This window comes from Camelus dromedarius, chromosome 6 (assembly GCF_036321535.1).
Source record: "Camelus dromedarius isolate mCamDro1 chromosome 6, mCamDro1.pat, whole genome shotgun sequence".
Lineage (NCBI taxonomy): Eukaryota > Metazoa > Chordata > Mammalia > Artiodactyla > Camelidae > Camelus > Camelus dromedarius.
The window spans coordinates 18,501,184-18,522,426 of NC_087441.1; the positions used below are offsets into that span (position 1 = coordinate 18,501,184).

Below are 21,243 nucleotides of genomic sequence, written 5' to 3' on the forward strand. Positions count from 1 at the left end.
AGTTCTTTGCCTCTTTCCCTCCTTTTCTTTAAAGACGGGAAATTGAAAGAAGATAGGTGCTCGGCATCCAAAGGCCAAGGAAGGCAGGAGCCCCATGAGCAGCATGTTGAGGTTTTCTGTTTTGTTTAACTATAAATGTAAGGTAGCATTTGGCAGGCTAGACTCAATCGTAGAATGCCAAGAACTTTCCTATGGAAAAAAATAACTAAATGCAAAAATAACGATCCAAGTGTTAAAGCTCCACAGTGCACACGAGCACTCCACAATTAACACCGACACAACCAGAAAGAAAAAGAGATCAGACGTGCCATTGCCACTGTGAGGCATCCTCTCCTGACACTCAGAACTGAATCTTCAGAAAGGAGGTGGAGAAGTCAGTGCTCAGCCACTGCAGGGAGATAAACCTGCGGGGCATGGAAAACAGAACCCATGCCTGATGAAGTCAGACTTTGGCATGAAAACCTAGTGTTGTTGCTGGTTTTTTTTTTTTTTCTTTTTTCCAAAATAACTTTCAATTAAATTACCAGCCGATTGGAGTACAAAGGATCTCTTCTGATGTGAAATTCTAAAACTGGCAGGCATCACAAGAAGCCCTCCTGACCAAAGGAAAGAATTGCTAACTTGATATCTGGTTGGAAAAAAAAATTTTTTTAAGAGGATACAAAATCAAATATGCCTTAGAAATTATATTAAATAATCAGAATCAATAGATTTGCTGCTGTCTAAATACAGAGTGGGAGAAAAAAAAGACAAGAAAAGGAAGAAGGAGAGAAAGTACAATCATGAAGTCTGCTTTCCGCATACCTTTTCGAATTTTGTCAGCAATTCCCGTAAGCTGAAGTTCAGACCAATCATCGTCCAGTAGCCCTTGAAGCCTACATCTTCTCGGCAAACTTCCTTCAGACAACAGCGTTTAACTTCTAAAAACCGTATCTTTTCTGGCTATACTTTAAAATCCTTTGCAAAATCCTTTACAAGCCTTGTCCTTGAGCTATGGTCCATGAGCAGCAGCAGTTTGCGCTGGGACATTTTAGCCACCCCACCGTGGGTCCGGTATTTCATAGACTTCGGAGTTCGCAAGGAAAAGACCTGCTTGTGTGTTCTCTGGTAGCTGCGTTCCACGAGGCTGGCATGGTCTCCTTTTTCTCTGGGAAGCCCAGGGTCCCCTTCTGTTCACCTCACTAATGACCTGCAGCCCACGACTGTTCTCTCCTGGGCCCCGAGCTTAGAGTTTGGTCTCAATTACACACAGCAAAAAAGAAGCTATATCCTGGAAACTTGCATGAGAGGAGGCCAAAAAAGAAAAAAAAAAAAAAAGAGCCAAGTATTACCAGTTTCCTCCATTCAGACTGGTTTCAGAAAGAAAAAGAAAAAAAAATCCTGGATAAGGAGCCAGTTTTCAAAAAGCATGACTTCTGTAGAGTTTGAACAGCAAGGAGGGCACTCTTGTCTGAAGAAACACCCAAACACGGGACAAGAGGCCACTGGCTTGCACTCTCCCAGACACCGGCAGCCTATGTTGCTATGGTAACCACCAAGCTAGTTTCAGTCCGTTTCCCTAGGTCAGGCTATGCCTAAGGATGCTGTGTCAGTGCCACAGAACTAAGTTACTGAAAAAGTTGTTCTATCTGCCCAGAGGATAAGTTCAAGCAGCAGATCCCACGGCCCCCTTTGCAGAGTGTGTGCCGGGGAGGGCAGCCGCATCAGCTTTGGCATCTCCTCTTGTGGACCTGACAAGTGGTGTGGTAATCTACTAGTCTTCCCAGCAGTTGTTTATTATTTTAATCGGCATCCTCCCTTCCACCACCCCTCACACACAGTTTGAAGTTAAGTTCACTCCCACTTCCTGGAGGCTTCCCCGCCCCAAACTGCAGTATAGTGTCTTTCAAATTGTCATGATCCACATCCCAGTTTGGAGCCCACCCCTGAAAACAAAAGGGGCTAGGTGCACAGAACAGTACGAACCATGAAACAAAATCTGTGTGATCAACGGTATTATTTCTAAAAAGGTTTTAACAGCAAAATGATGGGAAAAATCCTTTTAAAGAAAAAAAATGTTTTTAATCTCAATGGCTGTTTTCATGTGGGGAATCTACTTGTTTCTGAAACAAAGCTTAATAAGTGAAACTACTCAAAATGTGAGTAATACTCAGTTACTGTTAAATGTGCCCTCTATTTTGATGTTAAATTGTTACTGGCACTGAGAGAAACACTATCGTCTACAAAGTTTTAAGAGTAAATGCTTTCAAAGAAAAAGTTAAATCCAAATGATGTACTCTTTGCACTGCTATTATGAACATCATTCCAAGGCAAAAATGTGATTTTGTTTTTGCATTACATAGCTATTTATTACACCAATAAAAGTATGACAGACATGTTCATATGAAACATAGTTCTCCAGTTGTATGAAGAATCTCATCATAATTACAAAATGCTCTTTAAAGTGACACTATCACAAATGGGATAACATTAATCTTAATATAACTAAGTTTGCTTTCTGCATCAGGGCATAGAGCAAAGAAAAAAAAAACCTTTGAAGTTAGAATATGTGTCTCCTAAAAGACTATTTGAATTACTTTAATATCAAAAATTGTTAGCACTCACTTAATCATATGGAGAAAACGACTCCGTTAACAACAGAAGAAAACAAAAATCCAACAGGGAAAAACGAGGTTATTATTTTTTTGGATTTGCAAACCATTTTTATTTCCATGTCATTCCCAACTTATTCTCTTATCAGTATTTAAATAGCATGTGTTTTACATATGTGGATCTACACAAATTCGACAAGCTTTTAAAATACTTTTATCGTTTATTCATAAAAACCAACATGTCTCCAGAGGAAGGCTGGCTTTATGAGATTCGTAGCAGAATGTGTTTCACCTCAAAGTGCCCAATTCAGATTTATACACAGACACAATTAATGTCAAAAACAAATGTGGTAAACTAATAATTACCCAGAAATTTATAAATAAAATTAATCTATGCAGTTTGTATCAAAATAAATAAATAAAACACCAAAAACACTGACATCAGCATGAAGACCAGTCATCAAAAAACGAAGTTTAGAAACACACAGAAACTGACCAGGTTGACCCTGATCTGTGAGAGCCCTGCGGCCACATGCTGAGATCTTTCAGCAGTAACAAATAAACTTTTTACATAAATACAAGACAAAAGGAACCACCAGCACCACCATCACCACCTCCAGCAACATCACCACAAAAAATAAATAAATAAAAGAGAGAGAAAAAGAACAATCTTTCGCAGCTGGGCAAACTTCCAACTACCACCCAGGGTGCTGGATGATTGTGATCAGAGACATGTGCAAACATGCAGCCTCCCCCATAACCCCCGCCCCACCCATGCATGTATCAAAAGAGTGAATTAAAGAAAACCTCTATGGAACAACAGACAGTACCACAGTCTTTCTCTAAAGTACAGCCTTATGTTTAAAGGGTTCTTACACCAAGAAGAGGATGGGATGTTATTGTTAGAGCTCCAAATATCTTGTCTCCTTAGACAAGGCTAATCTTTATGAGGGAAAAGCAGCAGCATCCTGCATGTTAAAAACTCTTCCCAACAGATAAGAGTTGGGTAAACTTTACCAGCATGATAGGTACCTCAGTCCTAGAAGAGATAAAGACAGGATAAGGAAAGAGAGGAAGAGTGTGGCCCCACATGGAATTCTAAGTAAAGTGTCTGGAAGTCAAAGTCTTCGTGCCAGGTACTTGCTTCCCTGCAAATGACGTGCCCTGCAGATGCGTGATACCCATTCTCAGAACTCACATCCTCTGCTTGGGCAGAAAAGCAGACACTTAAATAAAGCTCCCTACTCACAGTTATAAAACATCAAAAACTAAAATACTGATGATCCTAGCTAGGAGGACATCCTCTTTAGGAGAAAAATGGGGGAAAATACTCAGTGGATCCATGTGAAACCAGTCAAAAGAAAAAAAAAACTGATTCTCATCTAATTTTAATAACAGGGTAACTATACTCTCACTAAAACACTGGGAAGCAACTTAAAATTCTATTTTTAAAAAACAGGTATAATTGACATTAAAAATTTTATTTTTAAAGTGCTAAAGACAAATTGATTATTTATGTGTAAGTCCAAAGATATTTTTCAAAATTCAAATAGCAAGATACTAGTTTGTTACTCAAAAGTGCTGTGCTCTTTGATAAGTGACACATTAAAAGAAAGACTTGTAAAAAGTAAATGTGAATTGTTTTTCTAAATGTGAGCACATTACAATATATTCATGTTTGCTATCTATAATAAGAATACTTTCTCAGTTTAAACTCTGTATACAAAATAACCCCTTGGTAACATTCCTTACATCTCTAAAGCCCTTTCTATGTTTTTAACCAAGCACCTCTTTGATAACATTATCTCCAGTAATCCTGTAATCATTAAAACAAAAAATACAGGCCTCCAGTGAAAAGCAGCACATTAGCACAGAGACTTAGTAAATTGGATGATGAAATTTGAAGCAGTGGACATTTTGCCGGTTTAAGCTAGTGTGCAAATAAATTGTGCACTAACCCTCATGAAGTGGAATAAACATAATACTACCAATTCCTATAACAGATCAACAAACACTGAATATCCTAAGATTCTCCAGCTAAATAAGCCATGTCACAAACATAGACACATAGTTCCAAGAGAACATGAAGGTTACAGAACCACAGAAGCAGGAGAAAATGCAATAATGGAATTGATAAAATCTAAATCTACATTACTTAATAAAAACCACATTCCACCGCCAGAATGAAGAGAGCTACATGCATATATGGCTTTGGAAAAACTTTCAAAGGCCAGGATAATTTAAAAACTTCTTATGCTTAAAAACTATATTTCATTTAATTTGTTACAAGATAACTTATTTAGCAATTTCATTGAGGCAATAAGACATTCTTTAGGATTCGGACAAATATAAGCAAAAAGAGAAGTCTAAATACTTTGCTAATTTATGCCTTACCCATACAGTGGATCTTAAAGTACCCTTCCCACTAAACAAACTTCACATTTATAAACACTGTAAAGATAAAGTATGTTTCCTATGCAAAACCTTAAAGTTTTTTTTTATGTTGGTCAATATAAAAAACAAAAACAAAAGAAAAGCTTCTTGGGAGCCTCTAAAGCAAAGCATATGGAGGTCAATAGGTGATTACAAATAAATCGGTACATCATGCCTTTATTCAAAACAAAGAGCTTCAGGCATGGGGAGAAAAATTTACATATCATAAACCCATTCAGACTTAAGGAAAGATCCAGATTATAATGCCTTTGAAAGGAACATATATAATTACCTTTTTCATAACCTTACTAACTTTTTAGTTTATTTTAAAACTAAAACAGCTTCTAGACCCTAATCATGACGTGAAATTTCAATTCATTGTCTACTGCCTCTGTAGTTCTATTAAGGGGACACTACTCAATGCATTACAGCTTTCTAGTTAACATCAGCCAGCAACCAAGACTGTCAGCTGCTAGCTATTTAAAGTAATATACAGCCCTAAAGGGCAGAAGGTCCAACCTAAAACGGAGGCCTGAGCTCCCTGATGAAAGGCGGAACTCTCCTTTTATCCAAGGAAGTTCACGCAATATGCTTTGTACACAAAGAGTTATTTTTAACGTTTAACGTTTATCTCTTAATACTGTCATCTATCCTGATAGCTATGTAGGTAGCCGTTGGGAAATAAAAATCATAATTCGTAAGAAAAAATTCAACATGTATTTCCATAACCCACAGTCAGAAGATTCTACTACACATTTTTAAAGGCACAAAGAGCTTTTTCTTCTTCAGGGGAGTGGATGGGTGCGGTAGGGCTTGAGGAAGAAAAATGCCAGCTGAGCTGAATTAGCCAACCAGGTGCAGGGTCAGCCTTCAGCAACCTTCCAAATATTTAATGATTCAGAGAGCACTTTATTAGGTGACTAAAAATAATGCCAAAACAAGTTAATGTTTCAAAACCATATCCTTCCTAAAAAATATGCAGCATCAGACAAGAGTGAAACCACCTCAGACGGCCAAGCCTCACAATTCCAGACGTCCACTGACAGCGCAAGCCTGTGGGACAGGCAGCTAAATGACACAGGGCTCTGGAGGAAGGTTCTTAAAGGTTTTCTAAGGGTTCTTCCACCTTTCCCCAGCTATCCAGATTCAGAAAATTAAAGCCTAAATCAAAATGCAAATTTTAATAACAAAAAATGTGTCAAGATAAATGAAAATTGAAGGTGCTGTTTTCAATCCCAAGTAAAATACTGGTACTCATCCCAGGAAGGCATTGTTCCTACACTCTGAATATGTATTTAAGGAACTGGACATGCAGTGAACCCTGAAGAAGTTCAAACTAACGCAGTGAGATCAGCTATGCTTCTGGATATAATACCGAGCAGCAGGCTTTTGTGATGCCTGCAGGCCAGTCCATTCAGAGTTGAGTTACTACTTCAACTCTGACCCAAGGTCCTGCCATCTTCCTGCTTTGCATCCCATTTTGAATTCTCTGCAAAATCACACCCCCGACCGACTTGGACTCCATAAGCATGATTCTCTTTCATGAGTCTCAATGAAAACCAGTCAATATACCACCACATGAACCACTTATACTCATATATATGCCTCCCCCAAAATCACAGAGTATAATCATCTTTTCTTCCTCCCTGAGGATCTTTAGTTATATTTACTTTCTGTACTTTCATCTCACTTCCTTCATTTGTTTACAATGAGCAACGAGTTCTACATTATGTCTTCGTTTCTTCCCCAAAAAGTTTCCATTGCAAACTTGGGGCTGGGGCTATTTTAGCAATATTCATCAAACATTAAAATGCGTATAAACTTTGAGTCAGAAATTCTATCCCTAGGAATTTGATTTGAAAACATGCATACAGATGTATGTATAAGGATGCTCAGTAAGTCATATTTGACATAGCAAAAAGCTGTAAACAATCTAAATGTCCATCAGTAGGTAACTGTGTAAGTAAATGACGGCGGATTCCCACAATGGAATGCTGTACAGCTATGGAAAAGCAATCATGCACTATGTGCTGATAAGAAATAATCTCTAATACATGTGTATATACAGAGAATATATTTGGGTATGCCAAAAGGGAGGAGATTATGTAGTTATGTAAAGGTAAAATATATGAAATACAGATAATATTTCTGGAAAGAGATCTAAGATACCAATGATGGGACCAGAGATCTGAGTGTCCTAGAATGGGACACTTTATTTTGTTTTTTACACTGTGTGAAAATTCTACCACAGGCACAGAGTACTTTTTCCACACAAAATTAAGTCAATAAACAGACAGCAAAATCCCAAGTAAAACACATTTGTCCTTCTAGGTAAATAACTATTTTTAAAATGGTGGCATCATTTAATTTGAAAGTAAATGCCATGAGAGACAATCATTTTTGTCTCTGAAAGTTTCAGAAGTTCTGTGGTGCCAGATGGTCTGACATTCTAGCAAATCAGCCCTCAATAGAAACAAGCTTTCAGCAGCAGTGGGCTGGTCAATGGTAAACTTTTCTAAAAGAGACAGAGACAAAGCCTTTTTGTTCTCATAAGTTACTCTATAACCGGTAACTCCAGCTTATTTAAGTAATAACTTTGTGCCTAAACAGGCAATATACAATTCAAGCTATTCTCTTTCTAAGGAAACCAGTACTCCTAACTGTCATCTGATACTGTGATATTCCACAGTATACAATTTTTGGAAATGCTTATAAAAAATGCTTGATATACACCCAAAAAAGAATATCTAGCCTGATTTGTTCAAAGCAATTGCGGTATGGCTTTATCTTTCAAATTGGTGATTCTACCCACTAAGCTGGCAGAAAGATTTGAGTACCCGACTCCACTAACAGCTTAAAAGATGCTGCAAATACAAATAGCAATTTCATTCACGAATCTAAGTCACAGCAGTGAGAGAGAAGACAGCATGAACCCTGCCCTGCTTGTTGTGTCTGGAGAAGGTATGCTTGATGTGCTAACACAATACCAAAGCACAAAACGGTGGTGCAGGAAATGGACCACTGCAAGGCAAGCAACCATGGAATACTAAGATGTGGCATGGTATTGTTTAAGGCCATATCAAGCAGTAGAAGAAGGGTTATAATCTCTAGCTCTACATTAAAGATTCTCAAGCCAAGGATTGAGAGTACAATTCAAAGCCAAAATTTGACATGGCTGGTGTTTTAACTTTAAAATAAAAGTATGAGATGATTGTAGTAATGGAGCCTTTAAAAGCACGACTCTAAATCTAGTATTTCTGCTTATAAAAACAGTACTGGCATCAAAATTATAACCTTGGGAGGCTAAACAAATACTCAAGTGATGTTGCTACTGCACAAAACCTTTCTGGAATACTGCTTCAGAGATGCCTTTATAATTAACAAGAGATCCAATAATAACACTGATCATTTTTTTCAAACATACTACCATTTTTACCAAAATTTAACACCCGTCTTGCTCACCAGACTTAACTGAATGATTGCTGGCAGTGTGCACACTCATCTCATAATATAACTCATAAGTTAGATCTATCATTGATTAGCAGATTCAAAACATGACACATGTTATTAAGGATGCTACAAAGGCTGCTTGATATTGAAAAAATGTGAAACTAATTTAGAAAACATATGCAACTGAAATGTTGCTACAACATATTGAGGGATAGTATTTTGAGGAATAATAATATTCTTTGACTCATCCCACCCCATCTCTATTGCCACTGCCAGAGCCATTGGTTGTTCCTTTTTAGCTGTGGCATATTTATTTAATGCCTCTTAATTATCTTACAGCGAACACTACACACTCCCATAGAGAAGATTATAGCTCAGAATGACACAGAACTTAAATCATTAGGGTATAACTTTCTCATTAGAAATTATGAATCAGATCATACCACTACTATGATACTCTGGAAAGCGATGCAGAACCTTTTCAATCATATGAGACAGTAAGAACTGATGTCACATGTGAACTAGATTACTTATTTGTATTATTACATCTCAGCCCTATTATGTTATATCTTCCACAGGATAAATAAGAATAGTCTTCCTGGAGTCAAGGGACCCGGGTTGTGATTTCATCTGTAACCCTTATGTAGCTGTCTGACCCAAAAAAGGCCACTTGAACCCTTGCCTGGACCTCGATTTTTCTTTGTAAAATGATCCTCCGACGCTTCAGCAGACACTCAAAAACTCTTATGAAGGAAGCCATTCACTAGTACTGTATTACTGATTGGTCATTACTTTCAACAAAAATTCATTGACAATTGGATAATTTTTGTTACAAGAAAATTAAGACTTTCCTGTGATTCTATGCAATGCTAGGGGTGCCTGCAGTGGGTATTCTAAAGAGGAAAATGAGGGTTCTGCTAAGTTTTCATACATTCCCCAAAAGTTAGTAAAACTCTGAAAACAAATTACTATACTATTTGGAAAAGCATGCATATTATTTAAAAAATATCTCTGCATATTTTCACCACAACGTTCATAACTTCTTAAGTGTTAACACTGGCTATGACCAGCACCAAAAATTTAAAAACAAATATAAACATATTATAAAAAGCCCATCAGTGAACACTAATTATTAAAGAACAATATTAAATAATAAACTATTCATCACATCAGTGAAGCAATTCCTTGAAATAGCAATACTGTCTTCAATTTGTTCACTGATGTATCCACAGAGGTTACAACAGCCCCTGACACAAAGTAGACAACCGGATACAGTAACTGACTTACTGAATCCGTGTCACACATACTGTCTCTGTATAAGCTCACAAAATATTGAAACTTCACAAGAAGTTGGAATCACCAATAAATACACCAAAATTACCAACTATTTAAATATCAAAATCTCTTAATATTTTTGATACTCTCTTGCTTCAGCTTTCTCACTCACCTTCTAATAGGATTTCTTCAAGCCATCCTCCCTGACACCTCTCTCCTCCAGCTTCAAATTATCTTCTGTACCCTATTAGCATGACAACCAAACTAAATTCTCTTCAAAAACCACTTTAATCAAAAAGTCACTGATCTCATCCTCAACTTCCTCATCTATAAAAGTCGTATAATAACAGTTCACTTCAAATGTAAATTAACTATGACTTTTTAAAGAAGACTTATACAATATACAAATCTGGTGAGCTGTGTTTGGTCCATAGAAAGCATTTAATAATAATAAAAAATAAAAAGTCCAATCCCTGCATACAGCTTTAGAATTCAAAGGTTCCTAATACTATCATATCAGCTCTTCTATCTTGTTTAAATCGTTCTTCACATTCCAACTCCAAAATATCTAAACTGTATCTAGCACTGTCCAACAGGACTTTCTGCGATGCTGGAAATGTTCTCTATCTTTGATGTCCAGAAGAGTAGCATGGCTATTGAACACCTGAAATGTGGCTAGAGTGACTGAGGAACCACATTTTGATTTTGTTTAATTTTAGTTAATTTTAATTTATTATGTAAAAGTTACACGTGGCTAGTGACCTTGCTACACATTCCAGGTGTGTTTCCCTCACAATGTTTTCAAGGATACGCTTTCTAACTTTCTCCAATATATACACTACTTTATTTCTGTTGATAGTATTCTTTTCTCTTGAAAAATAGCCTCCTTTTTTTCTATCCATTCACATTTTATCCAGCCATCAAGTTCCAATTCAATTTCCACCCTCTACTCAAAACTCTGCAGTGTAGCTTCAATTTAACAACTTCCTTTCCACATAGGCTAGCTCGGGCACCATTACCCTGTACTTTACTTATCTGTAGCTTGTTTTGTTCAGAGGTTGTTTTGTGATTTTGTTTTACATTCCCTCTCACTCCAATAGGGAGTAAGATCTTTGAGAGAAGGAGAAAAAGTTAATTTGTGCCTCAAATGACCCGTAGACTGCTTAACATAAAGCTATTGTCCAATAAATAGTTTTTAATTGACAAGAGTAAAACAATTAGAATTTACTAAAATGACATACCCTTAATGTGACTTTATAATTGAAGAGAAAGTCATGATCTTGGCAGACTTATACAATAACAAAGTTACCAAAATAGTTTATTTTACTCAACTTTCAAATAAAAAATTCTAGTGGTTGTTTTAATCCATCTTTCCATTTTCTGAAGGGATTCCAAGTTACTCTGAAAATTTGCACTTCTCTTGTTCATAAATTTCCCCAAAGAAAGAGGTTCTGCAAACCACTCAAGCTTAACGTCAAGACAGAAAAAGTTAATTTGACTGTATTTTTTAAGTCATACTTTAAATTTTAAAAGAAAGTGCTGCCCTCTTGTGAAATGAGGTAGAAGATTTATCATTTTACTGACAGTTGAGTAAATACTGCAAAGATATTAAAAGTTAACTTTTAACAGTAAAACAAAATAGAGTTTATCTCCAAGTGGTATGTGTTTCCCCTGAGGTCTGTCCCTCCTTCTCTTGGTTAATTTTCCAAACAAATGAGGAATGGGTCATCATGGTGAACTGCTCACCCTTGTACTATACTTGAATATAGTTTTACAATAATAGGAATGAAAGATTGTAGTTTTTTAACGTTGAATTACTGAGAAGGAAGCAAGAGCCAGTGAAGGAACATACGAGTCAATGACAACATGACAAAAAGTCTCAAGTCAACTCACTGTATGACATTGGGCAAGAGGTGTCTTCAAGTCCACTTATTTACATATAAAGTGAGTGTTCTCTAATGCCCCCAAATGCATAAGTTTGTGTTGAGGTTAAGCAAAAGAGAAGAGGTAAAATTATTAGAATAGTCCTTGTCTCATAGTAAGTGCTTATTACACATTAGTGACCCAATAGGAACAACATTCCCATAAATAAGATTACGTTCACAACAGGCATTTAAACAAGACAATCCCTCAGAAACTTTAACAATATATGTTGTCCTTTATCTAGGCATCTATTATGTGGTACTAAGTATGAGGTACTAGGTACCATCTTAAAAAGCCATTAAAGTATCACTTCGAAGGAGCTCACATCCAGAGCTACCCATGAAAATACATGTTAAACCTTTCCATGATTTCATGAAGAACAAATGTGACCAGATTCACAATTCACAGAAATGACTGTTGTAAATCCTATGGGGTCCAGTTACACAGATCAATTTACTAAAAACTTACTTTAAGTGACATAGATTATCTCGATCTAAGGGCACTAAGAACTACAATAGGAGAAAACAATTTAGTGCTATCTAATAGTTTCCTCTCTTTCCACAGAGCATGCATCTTAGAGTGTGATTTCCCTTCACCTTTCACCCTCTCCTCTGGGACTGGGATGAAAGGATGAGAGGTTGGCTGTACAAGATAGCACAAAATAAAAGCAGATGAAACCATCTTGACTATTTTTCCAACATTAGCAATTCACAAACCAGTTTTCATTTACCCACCACACTGAGACACACATGGAAATAGCTACCATTTACATATGAATATTAGGAACACGCACATAAAAGAACGTGTTTAAAACTTGGAACATTCTTTTATTTGATTCTCAGCACATTAAGGGAGTTGTCTCTTTAAAGTCATCTTTAGGAAATTCTTTTGTAATCTAGAAGACCTTCTGTCAAATTAAAAGCCACTCCCTGATATCTGTTTTAGCAGTTTAAATTTTGATGCATGAGATTTTTTTTTAACCTTGGAAAAACATCCCATTTCTTGACTGGTGTTATGATAGAGAATAAAGAAGTGTCTAGATAGTGAGGTGAAAAAGTACCTTAGGGAAGGGTATGGATCTTATATTTAGTAATATAGTACATTTTCTGGCACAGCTTTCTTTAAAAAAAAAATCCCTTTAAAAAAACCCTATAAAAATGCAGGAATGACAATCGCACTGTTCCGTTATACTAATTCATTGCCTCTGTTCAAATACCAGACAGCCACAGAGGAACCTAGTAACATTTTGGTGAGCTAATTGAGAAAAAAAGTCTCCAATTAAATATTAAGGAAAGAACATTAACACGCATATGATTTATAACATTTAAAATTAAGTAATGCCTTGATTTTACTGGACTTAGCGAAAGAAATGTTGACTCATCATACACTTCAGGGAATGCTTCTAACAAAAAAAAATGATGGTTAAGAAGGTGAGAAAATATATGCCTCAATAACTTTTCAAGCTGAATAAATTACATTACCTTGTAACCACTAGTTTTCTTAATCTTGTAGAGGGGAGAGAAATTTGACCAAGTGAGCTGCTGAGTAAGTACAGTAATAGAAGAAGTCGACCTAAGTCTTATTACCATTTATTTAATCAAGTAAAAAAGACTCTGTTCAATGACCCATATTAAAGATCAACAAGAAAAGGTTTTCAAGTTCAAGGAATAAGAGCAATGTGTCCCTAAAGCATTTGCTAAAAAATGTTTTCAGTAAAGGTGTGTTGATTCAATGTGATGGACCACTGAACACCATTTTGACATAAATTCTTTTAAAGAGGTGCTTTCTCCCTCCTCCCCTCGCCAGCAGTCAATGTGACCAGCATCTTCCACTTTCTGCCAGTTAGAACCATGCTCCCAGTAGCTCAATGGCTCACCAACACAGCTTTATACGTCTCTCCCCTCTCCTTTTTTTTTCTTTCTTTTTTGCCTCTTTAAGCCCCAGCATCCCCTCTATTTGGCACAACTTTAATTAATTAATTAAACTTTAATTAATTTAATTAATTACCAACTTTAAGGCTGCTTTCTCTGGTTCATTTTATTTTCTTCAGATTCTTATGCATTTCCTCTAACCCTTACTATTTTGTCTCTTGTTCTTAGTCAAAGAGTGAGGGCCAACCTAACTTGCTGACTTGTATTAAGTACCTTGTAAATATTGCAAAGCACCATTCTACCATGTGGATCATATTTGCATCATTTATCTAAACTCTTGTGTTTTCTCTATTTTCAAATTCAAGTAGGTGCAGGCCCAAGTTGGAATACAGAAGTTGTCTTCAGAGACATTAAATTTAAACACATCTTCAAAACAAAATACTTTGTAATTGAACAGTACCTAAGTTCTATACTATTTTGTAAAGTTTAAACAATTTTATTTCACTAAATAAACAAAATTATACATAATAATTAGGACAGACAAAATGATTCTTTAAACTATAGTATCCTCAAGAAAAAAAATTACATAAGAATAACAATTCAATTTAATCACTGGTATGATAGAAGACTTCAGAGAATTCTATGCCAACTAGATTTGAATTCACTATCACCATTTACTGACACTGAGATAAATCTGGTTTCCCTGTTAAACTAAGAATTATGAAATGATAGTTTAAAAAAAAACTATGGAGAAATATAATTTAAAACCTGCTAAGGAAAAAATACAAATTAAGCCTCCAAAATAAATGTATGAACAAATACATATTTAAATATATACCTAGCTATCGTAATTTTCTCTTATTTTTAAAGCTCTTAGAACTGTTACTAGGATATTAACAGCTTATAAAACTAAATACTATCACATGTGTTATGAATTTTTTTCTTCTAATTTTTAATCACTCAGATGAGAGGTCATTAATTTTGAATACCCTGGTACTTTATGCGAAAAGCCTAATTCAGTTTAGAAAATTATTGTACCTACATATGAAATTCTGTATTTTGGATCTCTGGATCGAAAATGACATATAAACATCTGCCATCTGAACTAGTCATTGAGCCTTTTTCAATAATAATTTTAGAGTTCATTTAAAACAGCATAAGAGAATGATAAAGGTGATACGTATATTGGAACTCATAAAACAGGCCACCTGGGTGGCCCAGCCCATGTCACAAATCTGCACCTAAGTCATCTGTACTTATGGGAAACACCTGCTGCCAAGGAGCCCTAACATACACCAATCACAGTCCTCCAATCAGCCATGGCCAGCTTGCCTTACCCTAGAAAATAGGGCCCACTGGCCTTGTAAGAAAATCCCGACCTCCTAGCCAACCACAGTGCCCTTGTTTCCACATTGCCTCTTCTAAACGCAACACCACTCACTCTCGCTCCAAATCCCTCAGGATGAGTGGTGCACTGCTTGTGAGGCACTGGACTCCCTGAGTCCACGGACTGTTCCCTTGAATAAAGGACATAACACTCATTACTAAACTGTATTATTTTTGTCATTTGACAAGGTTGAAGATTAGGAATCTTTACTCAATAAACACTAAGTTTTGTACAAGTTTCTATAGAGTTTTGCTTTTCCTACACGGTATTGATTTGCTTCAGCAAATTTGGAGCTATGCTTTTATTCACATATATCCCTCTTTTGCAAATGGAAAACTGAATCAGAGTCATATGTGACACAATATTAAGAAGAAAAGTTTCCCAATGATTTTTTTCCCTTCTCAGGAAAATGATGAAAATAACTAAACCACAAATATGGCTAGCCGCAGATACTAGGAACTCAACTGTACATGCAAAACATCAATCTGAAAAGCGTACGTGTGCGTGTGCAGAAGTATACAGCAGTACAATTTCTGATCCAGTCTCAGGACAGCTTCAACAAAACTAACATAAATATTTAACAAAACCCAGTGATTTATAAAATAAACAGAAACTTGCATATTTCCATCAAAACTATCTATCCAACCTACTCTTTGCTAGACAAAGTTAAACTCCTTTTCTTCCTGTTTTTCCTGCATGCAATACTTTGACTTGAACCTAGACCCTCGGTATTTGTAGTTCCCATAAAATACATCATTTTTTAGTTCTCTCTGATAAATCAAAATGTAAACTTCTACCTTTAAAGCCCCCTCCCCATTTTTTCCATGAAACTTTCCCTAATTCTAAAATGCTGACTACTCATTTTACTTTCTAGACCTCATCATTCTTTGAGAGACACAAGAGTCTTTGATGACAGAATACCTTTAACTTTTGTCTTATACTTTACTCCATACATCAACAAATTTTCCAGGACAATGTACTATCATTTTTCCTAATTATGTTGGATGCAAGCAAGAGCGAAAGAAAGTGCATTGAGTTCTGATAGACTCCATGGGAAAATTAACAGTTTGCTTATGTAAATTCAGAAGGGGCAAAAAAGTATTACATTAAGCTCAGGGTCAAAACTGTCAATTGTAGAACATCTATTTAAGCAGCATATCCCATAATATATTGCATATTATAAATATAATCAATGCAGGGAAGCCAGTATAATAAAATCATACCAATATTTATTCCCCTAATTCTAGGGGTGACTACTCTCTGCACTCAGAATAAAACACCTGCCCTACTAGCAAAAGATCTCCTCTTTCATGGGTGAGGGATATCGTGTCAGTGCTTTTTAAGTTTTCCCAAAACAAAGAAAACATTTCCAGTTAAAAAGATAAGAAAATGGGGGAAGTTATACAGGGGATTATCCTTGAGAGGCTGGAGGAAGTGGGTAGATGTAGGACATTTGGGACATTTTATCTCTAAACTGACCTCCTGTCACTACTTCCTAAAACAACTGGAATTGAGCCATCCATAGTGCAACTAGTCTGAGAGGGAAGAAATCAAACACAGAATGCAGAAATTTGAAAACGTCCCTCCCAAATTCCTCAAGCTGTATTAATTTTGCCTCTTGGGATTAGAGTTAGAGAAACAAAAGACTGCATGAAAAAAAAGAAACTGATTATGGTGAAAATGATGTCGGATTAGCAGGAAATTAAAGATAGATGACTAGAAAGAAGACCTAACCATGACTAGGCCAACTAAGGGGAAAAAAACTGAAGCTTTATACAATATGTACAAACGCTATGGACCCACACTACAAATTAAGTCCACACCTGTGAAATTTCCTGGCTCATAACACAGGGTATCGGTACCAAGAATATAAATTTAAAGGAACATTAGCCATAATAAAAATTAAAAAAAAAAAAAAAAGAAATTCAGATCATGCTTTTGCAGGTTTTTAACGAAGTCAAAATTGGCTAACCCACATACAGACACTCATTAAGAAATTACCATCATCTTCTCAAAAAGGAGCATATACTCTGTGCCTTGTTTGAGACCTCATTAACTTGGAATAGTTCCAGTTAAAGACAAACAGGTTTTACATGCCGTACTAGATTCTAATTGCAGCTAAATATAGTTGCTAATTTTATATTCACGTAAACACCTGCACTGCCTATGTCAAGATTCTTGAGCAATAAGATTTCTGTGTATCTAAAAGCATAAAACGGACCAATCACAAATTAATTACCTTATTCATGGAAATATTGTTCAGGCCTTGAGTATTTTTTCTTTAAGAACTAAGTTCTGCTCAGTTGAATTTACTAAAAGCATAAGACAAACTCAAACTCTAAAATTAGTATTTTGTTGTATCATTTAATATAAGCATGATATCCAGACTCTATCTTAGGGCCAAAGAATAATTTCAATAATGTTACTATCATTGGTGAGAAGATGTTAGCATCACTAGGATACTAACATTTAAGAGTGTAATTTCTATTAATTCACCCTCCTTTGTTTCAGAAAAAAATTCTCTTATTTTACTTCATTTACTGATTAGTCTGAAATAATAATAATTAGTCTGAAGTATAAGTTCTTCATCCAGGAACTTCTGATCTTTAAATAAAAGAGGGAAACAAGACTGGTAGTACAAACTATTTCAACTGCATTAAATGAAAATAACCCCAGTACATTTTGGATTTCAAAAACAAGAAAGATCACAGTTGAGAAGCAGCTCTTTTCAAAACATTTTGATCTATAACATAAATATTGGGACCATGTTGGCAGGCTTTCATACAAACCCCTAATAATAACAGTTGTTAAAACAAGTATTCATATAGCAATTTTCATGAGACTAGAGCTTTGAACAAATAAATATAAACTGTACTCATGATTATATGTCTCCCTGCCTCAAATCTGGATGTTGCAAGATGCTCTTTAAAAAATATAAAAATAAAGTAAGACATTCTTTTCCTGGCAATGTCTCAGGAAATTGTACGCTAATAATCTTGGTAGAGAATAAACATAGAAAATTTATTTATGATACCTGTTCAGAAAATAGATGTAAAAGGGAGTTTAGACTTTGCCTATTAAGTAGTCTATTCTTGCAAATACTTCCAAGCTTAACAGTAAACTACAACATTTTTGAGGTTCTTTAGTATTATCATAAAGGATATCTAGGGTGAGTTTTAGAAATCTCTCTAATCTACTTTTATATAATGAATCAACTAATACAATGATCCGCCATCATTACATTAATAGTAGTATGATCACAATAATCAATAAAATGATTCCATCTAAAAAATACTTGATAAGCATTTGCCAGTTTCTACATGAATGTTTGATACAATGAAGAACTGCCTTCCAGTGCATCAGATTCCAAAATTTCTTCTTTACATTAAGGTGGGAAAAGGTGCCTTCGTGATACGTATTACCTCCCCCTTCCACTGATATCACAGAACAAGCTCACATTTCAAAAGGTGATCCTTCCTCTCTCTGAATGTAATGATCATGACTCTCTTAGTTTTCTCATTTTTTTAGCCTAAAATACATTTTTCCCAAACTCCACTTTTTTTTAACATTTTTTATTGAGTTATAGTCATTTTACAATGTTATGTGAACCAAACTCCATTTTTAGTGTTAGATTTTATAGCTTTATCTTAATGTTGCCCACACAGTTTCTTGCACATGCCGGAGCCTTCCCAAGGAATAGCCCCTCTCTCTATGTCCCCTGATAATGTCTCATGCCCCTTTGGCCAGGACAATGACAGAACATTCTTCAGAATTATCTACAGATGTTCACTTCTAGAAAGTCTGCTTTGACATCTCAAGGCTTGATTAAGTGCCCCCTTCCCCCATGTAGCAACGCCCATAGCAGCTTCCCACAGACATCCCTAACACAACACCTGTCAGCTTTTCTGTTTATTTGGCCTCATGATTCAAGAAATAGTCACTGTGAAAGAATTAAGACAAGAAAAAAAAGTGAGAATCAATGGGATTTGATATTTGATTGCCTGGTTGTGGCAAATGACGGAGAGAAAGTACTCAAGAAGGATGCCTAAATTTCTGTCTTGGGAACCTGGGCAAGATTAGACAAACAAGAAAACACAGTAAGAGACGTGGATTTGGGCTTTAAAGGATCTGTGAAATAACCAACTCAAATATTCAGTAAGAAGTCAGATGTATGAATTTAGAGTTCGAGAAAGACAGGGCTGGACATAAAGATTTGGGAGTCATCATCAAACAGATGGTTACAGAGGCCAGGAAATAGTGTGTCAAGTGAAAACAAAATAGGTTTGAGGACAGAACTCTGGAAAATTAGCTAAATATTGAACTAAGGAAAGAAAGCCAACAAAGAATAAAAGGAAGAGACTGCCAACTACAGCAATAAAATTAAGAGTATGTGGTATACCAAGAGATGAGAACACTTGGAGAATGGTACAGAAAGATTAAATTGGGTAAGACTTGGGAACATGTAAGTAGTCAAGTCACTGATGATCCTGGCAAGGGTAATGCTGTAGTTGAAGCAAAAGCTAGATTGCATTATATTGAGGGCAAATGGGAAGTGAGGATGTCAAGACAATTTGAGTAGAGAAACTCTTTCAAGACGTTTGACTATAAAAGACATGATGAATGAATGGATGTTACAGAAGAGCTTATCCTGACTGATCCATAAAACACTGAAAAATATAGCTGGCTGAGTTAACCAGACACAAGAATGTATGAACAGTAATTCTAGTTCTAGTTCTTTTAATTAAATAACGAATCCTAGCATTCGAGTCACTTGCTTGTGATTGATTGGCTGGTTCATCTCATTGCCGTCTAGAAAAGGGTCAAAACCAAGGGCCACAATTTAGTCCGTGGGCATTCCAACATACAAGAAAAAGAAAACAAACAACCCACACATACAACTTCTAAAAATAATTTTAATACCATAGTTAATCCAGAACACTAATTAATAACTCTGATTCACTGAAAATCAATTCTAATCTAATTTCTCAAACAGATACATCCTAGACCTAATCTTCTTGTGAAGAAAATGGATATTATGCTACTGAGAAATTCTACATGCAAAGGCAAACAAGGACAGACCTATGTGAGATGACTTCTTTCACTGTTGAGCAAAAATTCTAGTGATTTACCACCTGTGAATCCACGTTTAAGGGAAGCACCTAGGGGCCAGAGATAAGCAGTCCCAAGGGTAATAAAATCAATATCTACCAAATTCAAAATAAAATACTGCAGACTCAGAGAACAACAAAAACCCATGAAATATATTTTCTATGTAAATACACTGCCAAAGAATAAAAACAGTATAACTATATCAACAAGGGTGATGGCAGATGCACAAGAGCTTATCTTAAGGATGAAATGGTCACTGCCTTTAAAAAATTGCCCTGTACTTTAAAATTGTGTAAAATATTTCAACTAGAAAATTAGTCCTTTTTAAAATTTTTTTAAAATAGTGTTTCTCATTTGATGAAAAGCTTTCCTGAGTTTGTAAACTACATTAACCACTTGGAGTATTTCAGCACCAACTACTATACTGAAAAAGCAATTTCCTAGGTATTATCTTGCTGTGTAGAGTTTCCCAAGTCCTAAAATTATACAGAATAGCATCTAACAATATCTGGTGCATAAGGTCAAAGAGATCAATCATATTTATTATAATTATTCAATTCCCGGATATACTAAAATTGTTTAAATGGCTCATGTAGAGAAGACATAATAACTGCCCCCCCCCCAAAAAAAAGATTTTAAAAAGAGAGAAGACAAATTAAACCAGAAAGTGGGGGCTATAATAGGCAACTGTAATTGAACATAGGGCTCCTGGCAATTCTAAATGAGTCCAGAGCTCCCTGGCTGTCAAAGCAAACAGAAAAGCAGAAATTAGTTTTATCACTCCCGAATGACGTATAGGTAGAGGTAAAAAATGGCAAGATACTGAATCATATGTAATGCACAGAATAACATTTCTTTTTTAAAAAACATGTATGTGAATATAAGTGCATGTATATATATTAAAATTTTCTGGAAGGCCACATACAAAACAGTTCTGGTACTCGGGAGGTAAAGAATCATAGTGTGAGAGATATCTCACTTTGTAATATTTATATACTACTATATTCATATTTTTCTTAAAAGAAACATGATTTTATAATTTCAAAATCTAATATAAATATATGTAAAGTAATAAAGAAGATAATGGATGGCAGTAAAACCTAAGGGCCAAATGACTGCTTTAGACTCTGAACATAATAATATGATTTTTGAAAAAAGCATTGGGGGAGGGTGTAGCTCAGCGGTAGAGCGCATGCCCAGCATG

General features: G+C 35.7%; 1 protein-coding gene across 16 annotated transcripts in view; it reads right to left on the reverse strand.

The window, feature by feature from the left end:
- UTRN (utrophin) overlaps nucleotides 1–21,243 on the reverse strand; it is a 457,624-nt gene that overhangs the window by 158,540 nt on the left and 277,841 nt on the right. Inside the window, exon 1 of one of the 16 annotated variants that reach the window (XM_064486624.1) lies at nucleotides 805–1,735. The exons of 14 other annotated variants lie outside the window; for them this stretch is intronic. In XM_064486624.1, coding sequence (XP_064342694.1) covers nucleotides 805–855 — 51 coding nt within the window. In that variant the 5' untranslated portion in view covers nucleotides 856–1,735. Of the gene's footprint in view, nucleotides 1–804; nucleotides 1,736–21,243 lie in introns of those variants that run through there. One more of the 16 variants, XM_031456492.2, reaches the window with a different exon arrangement.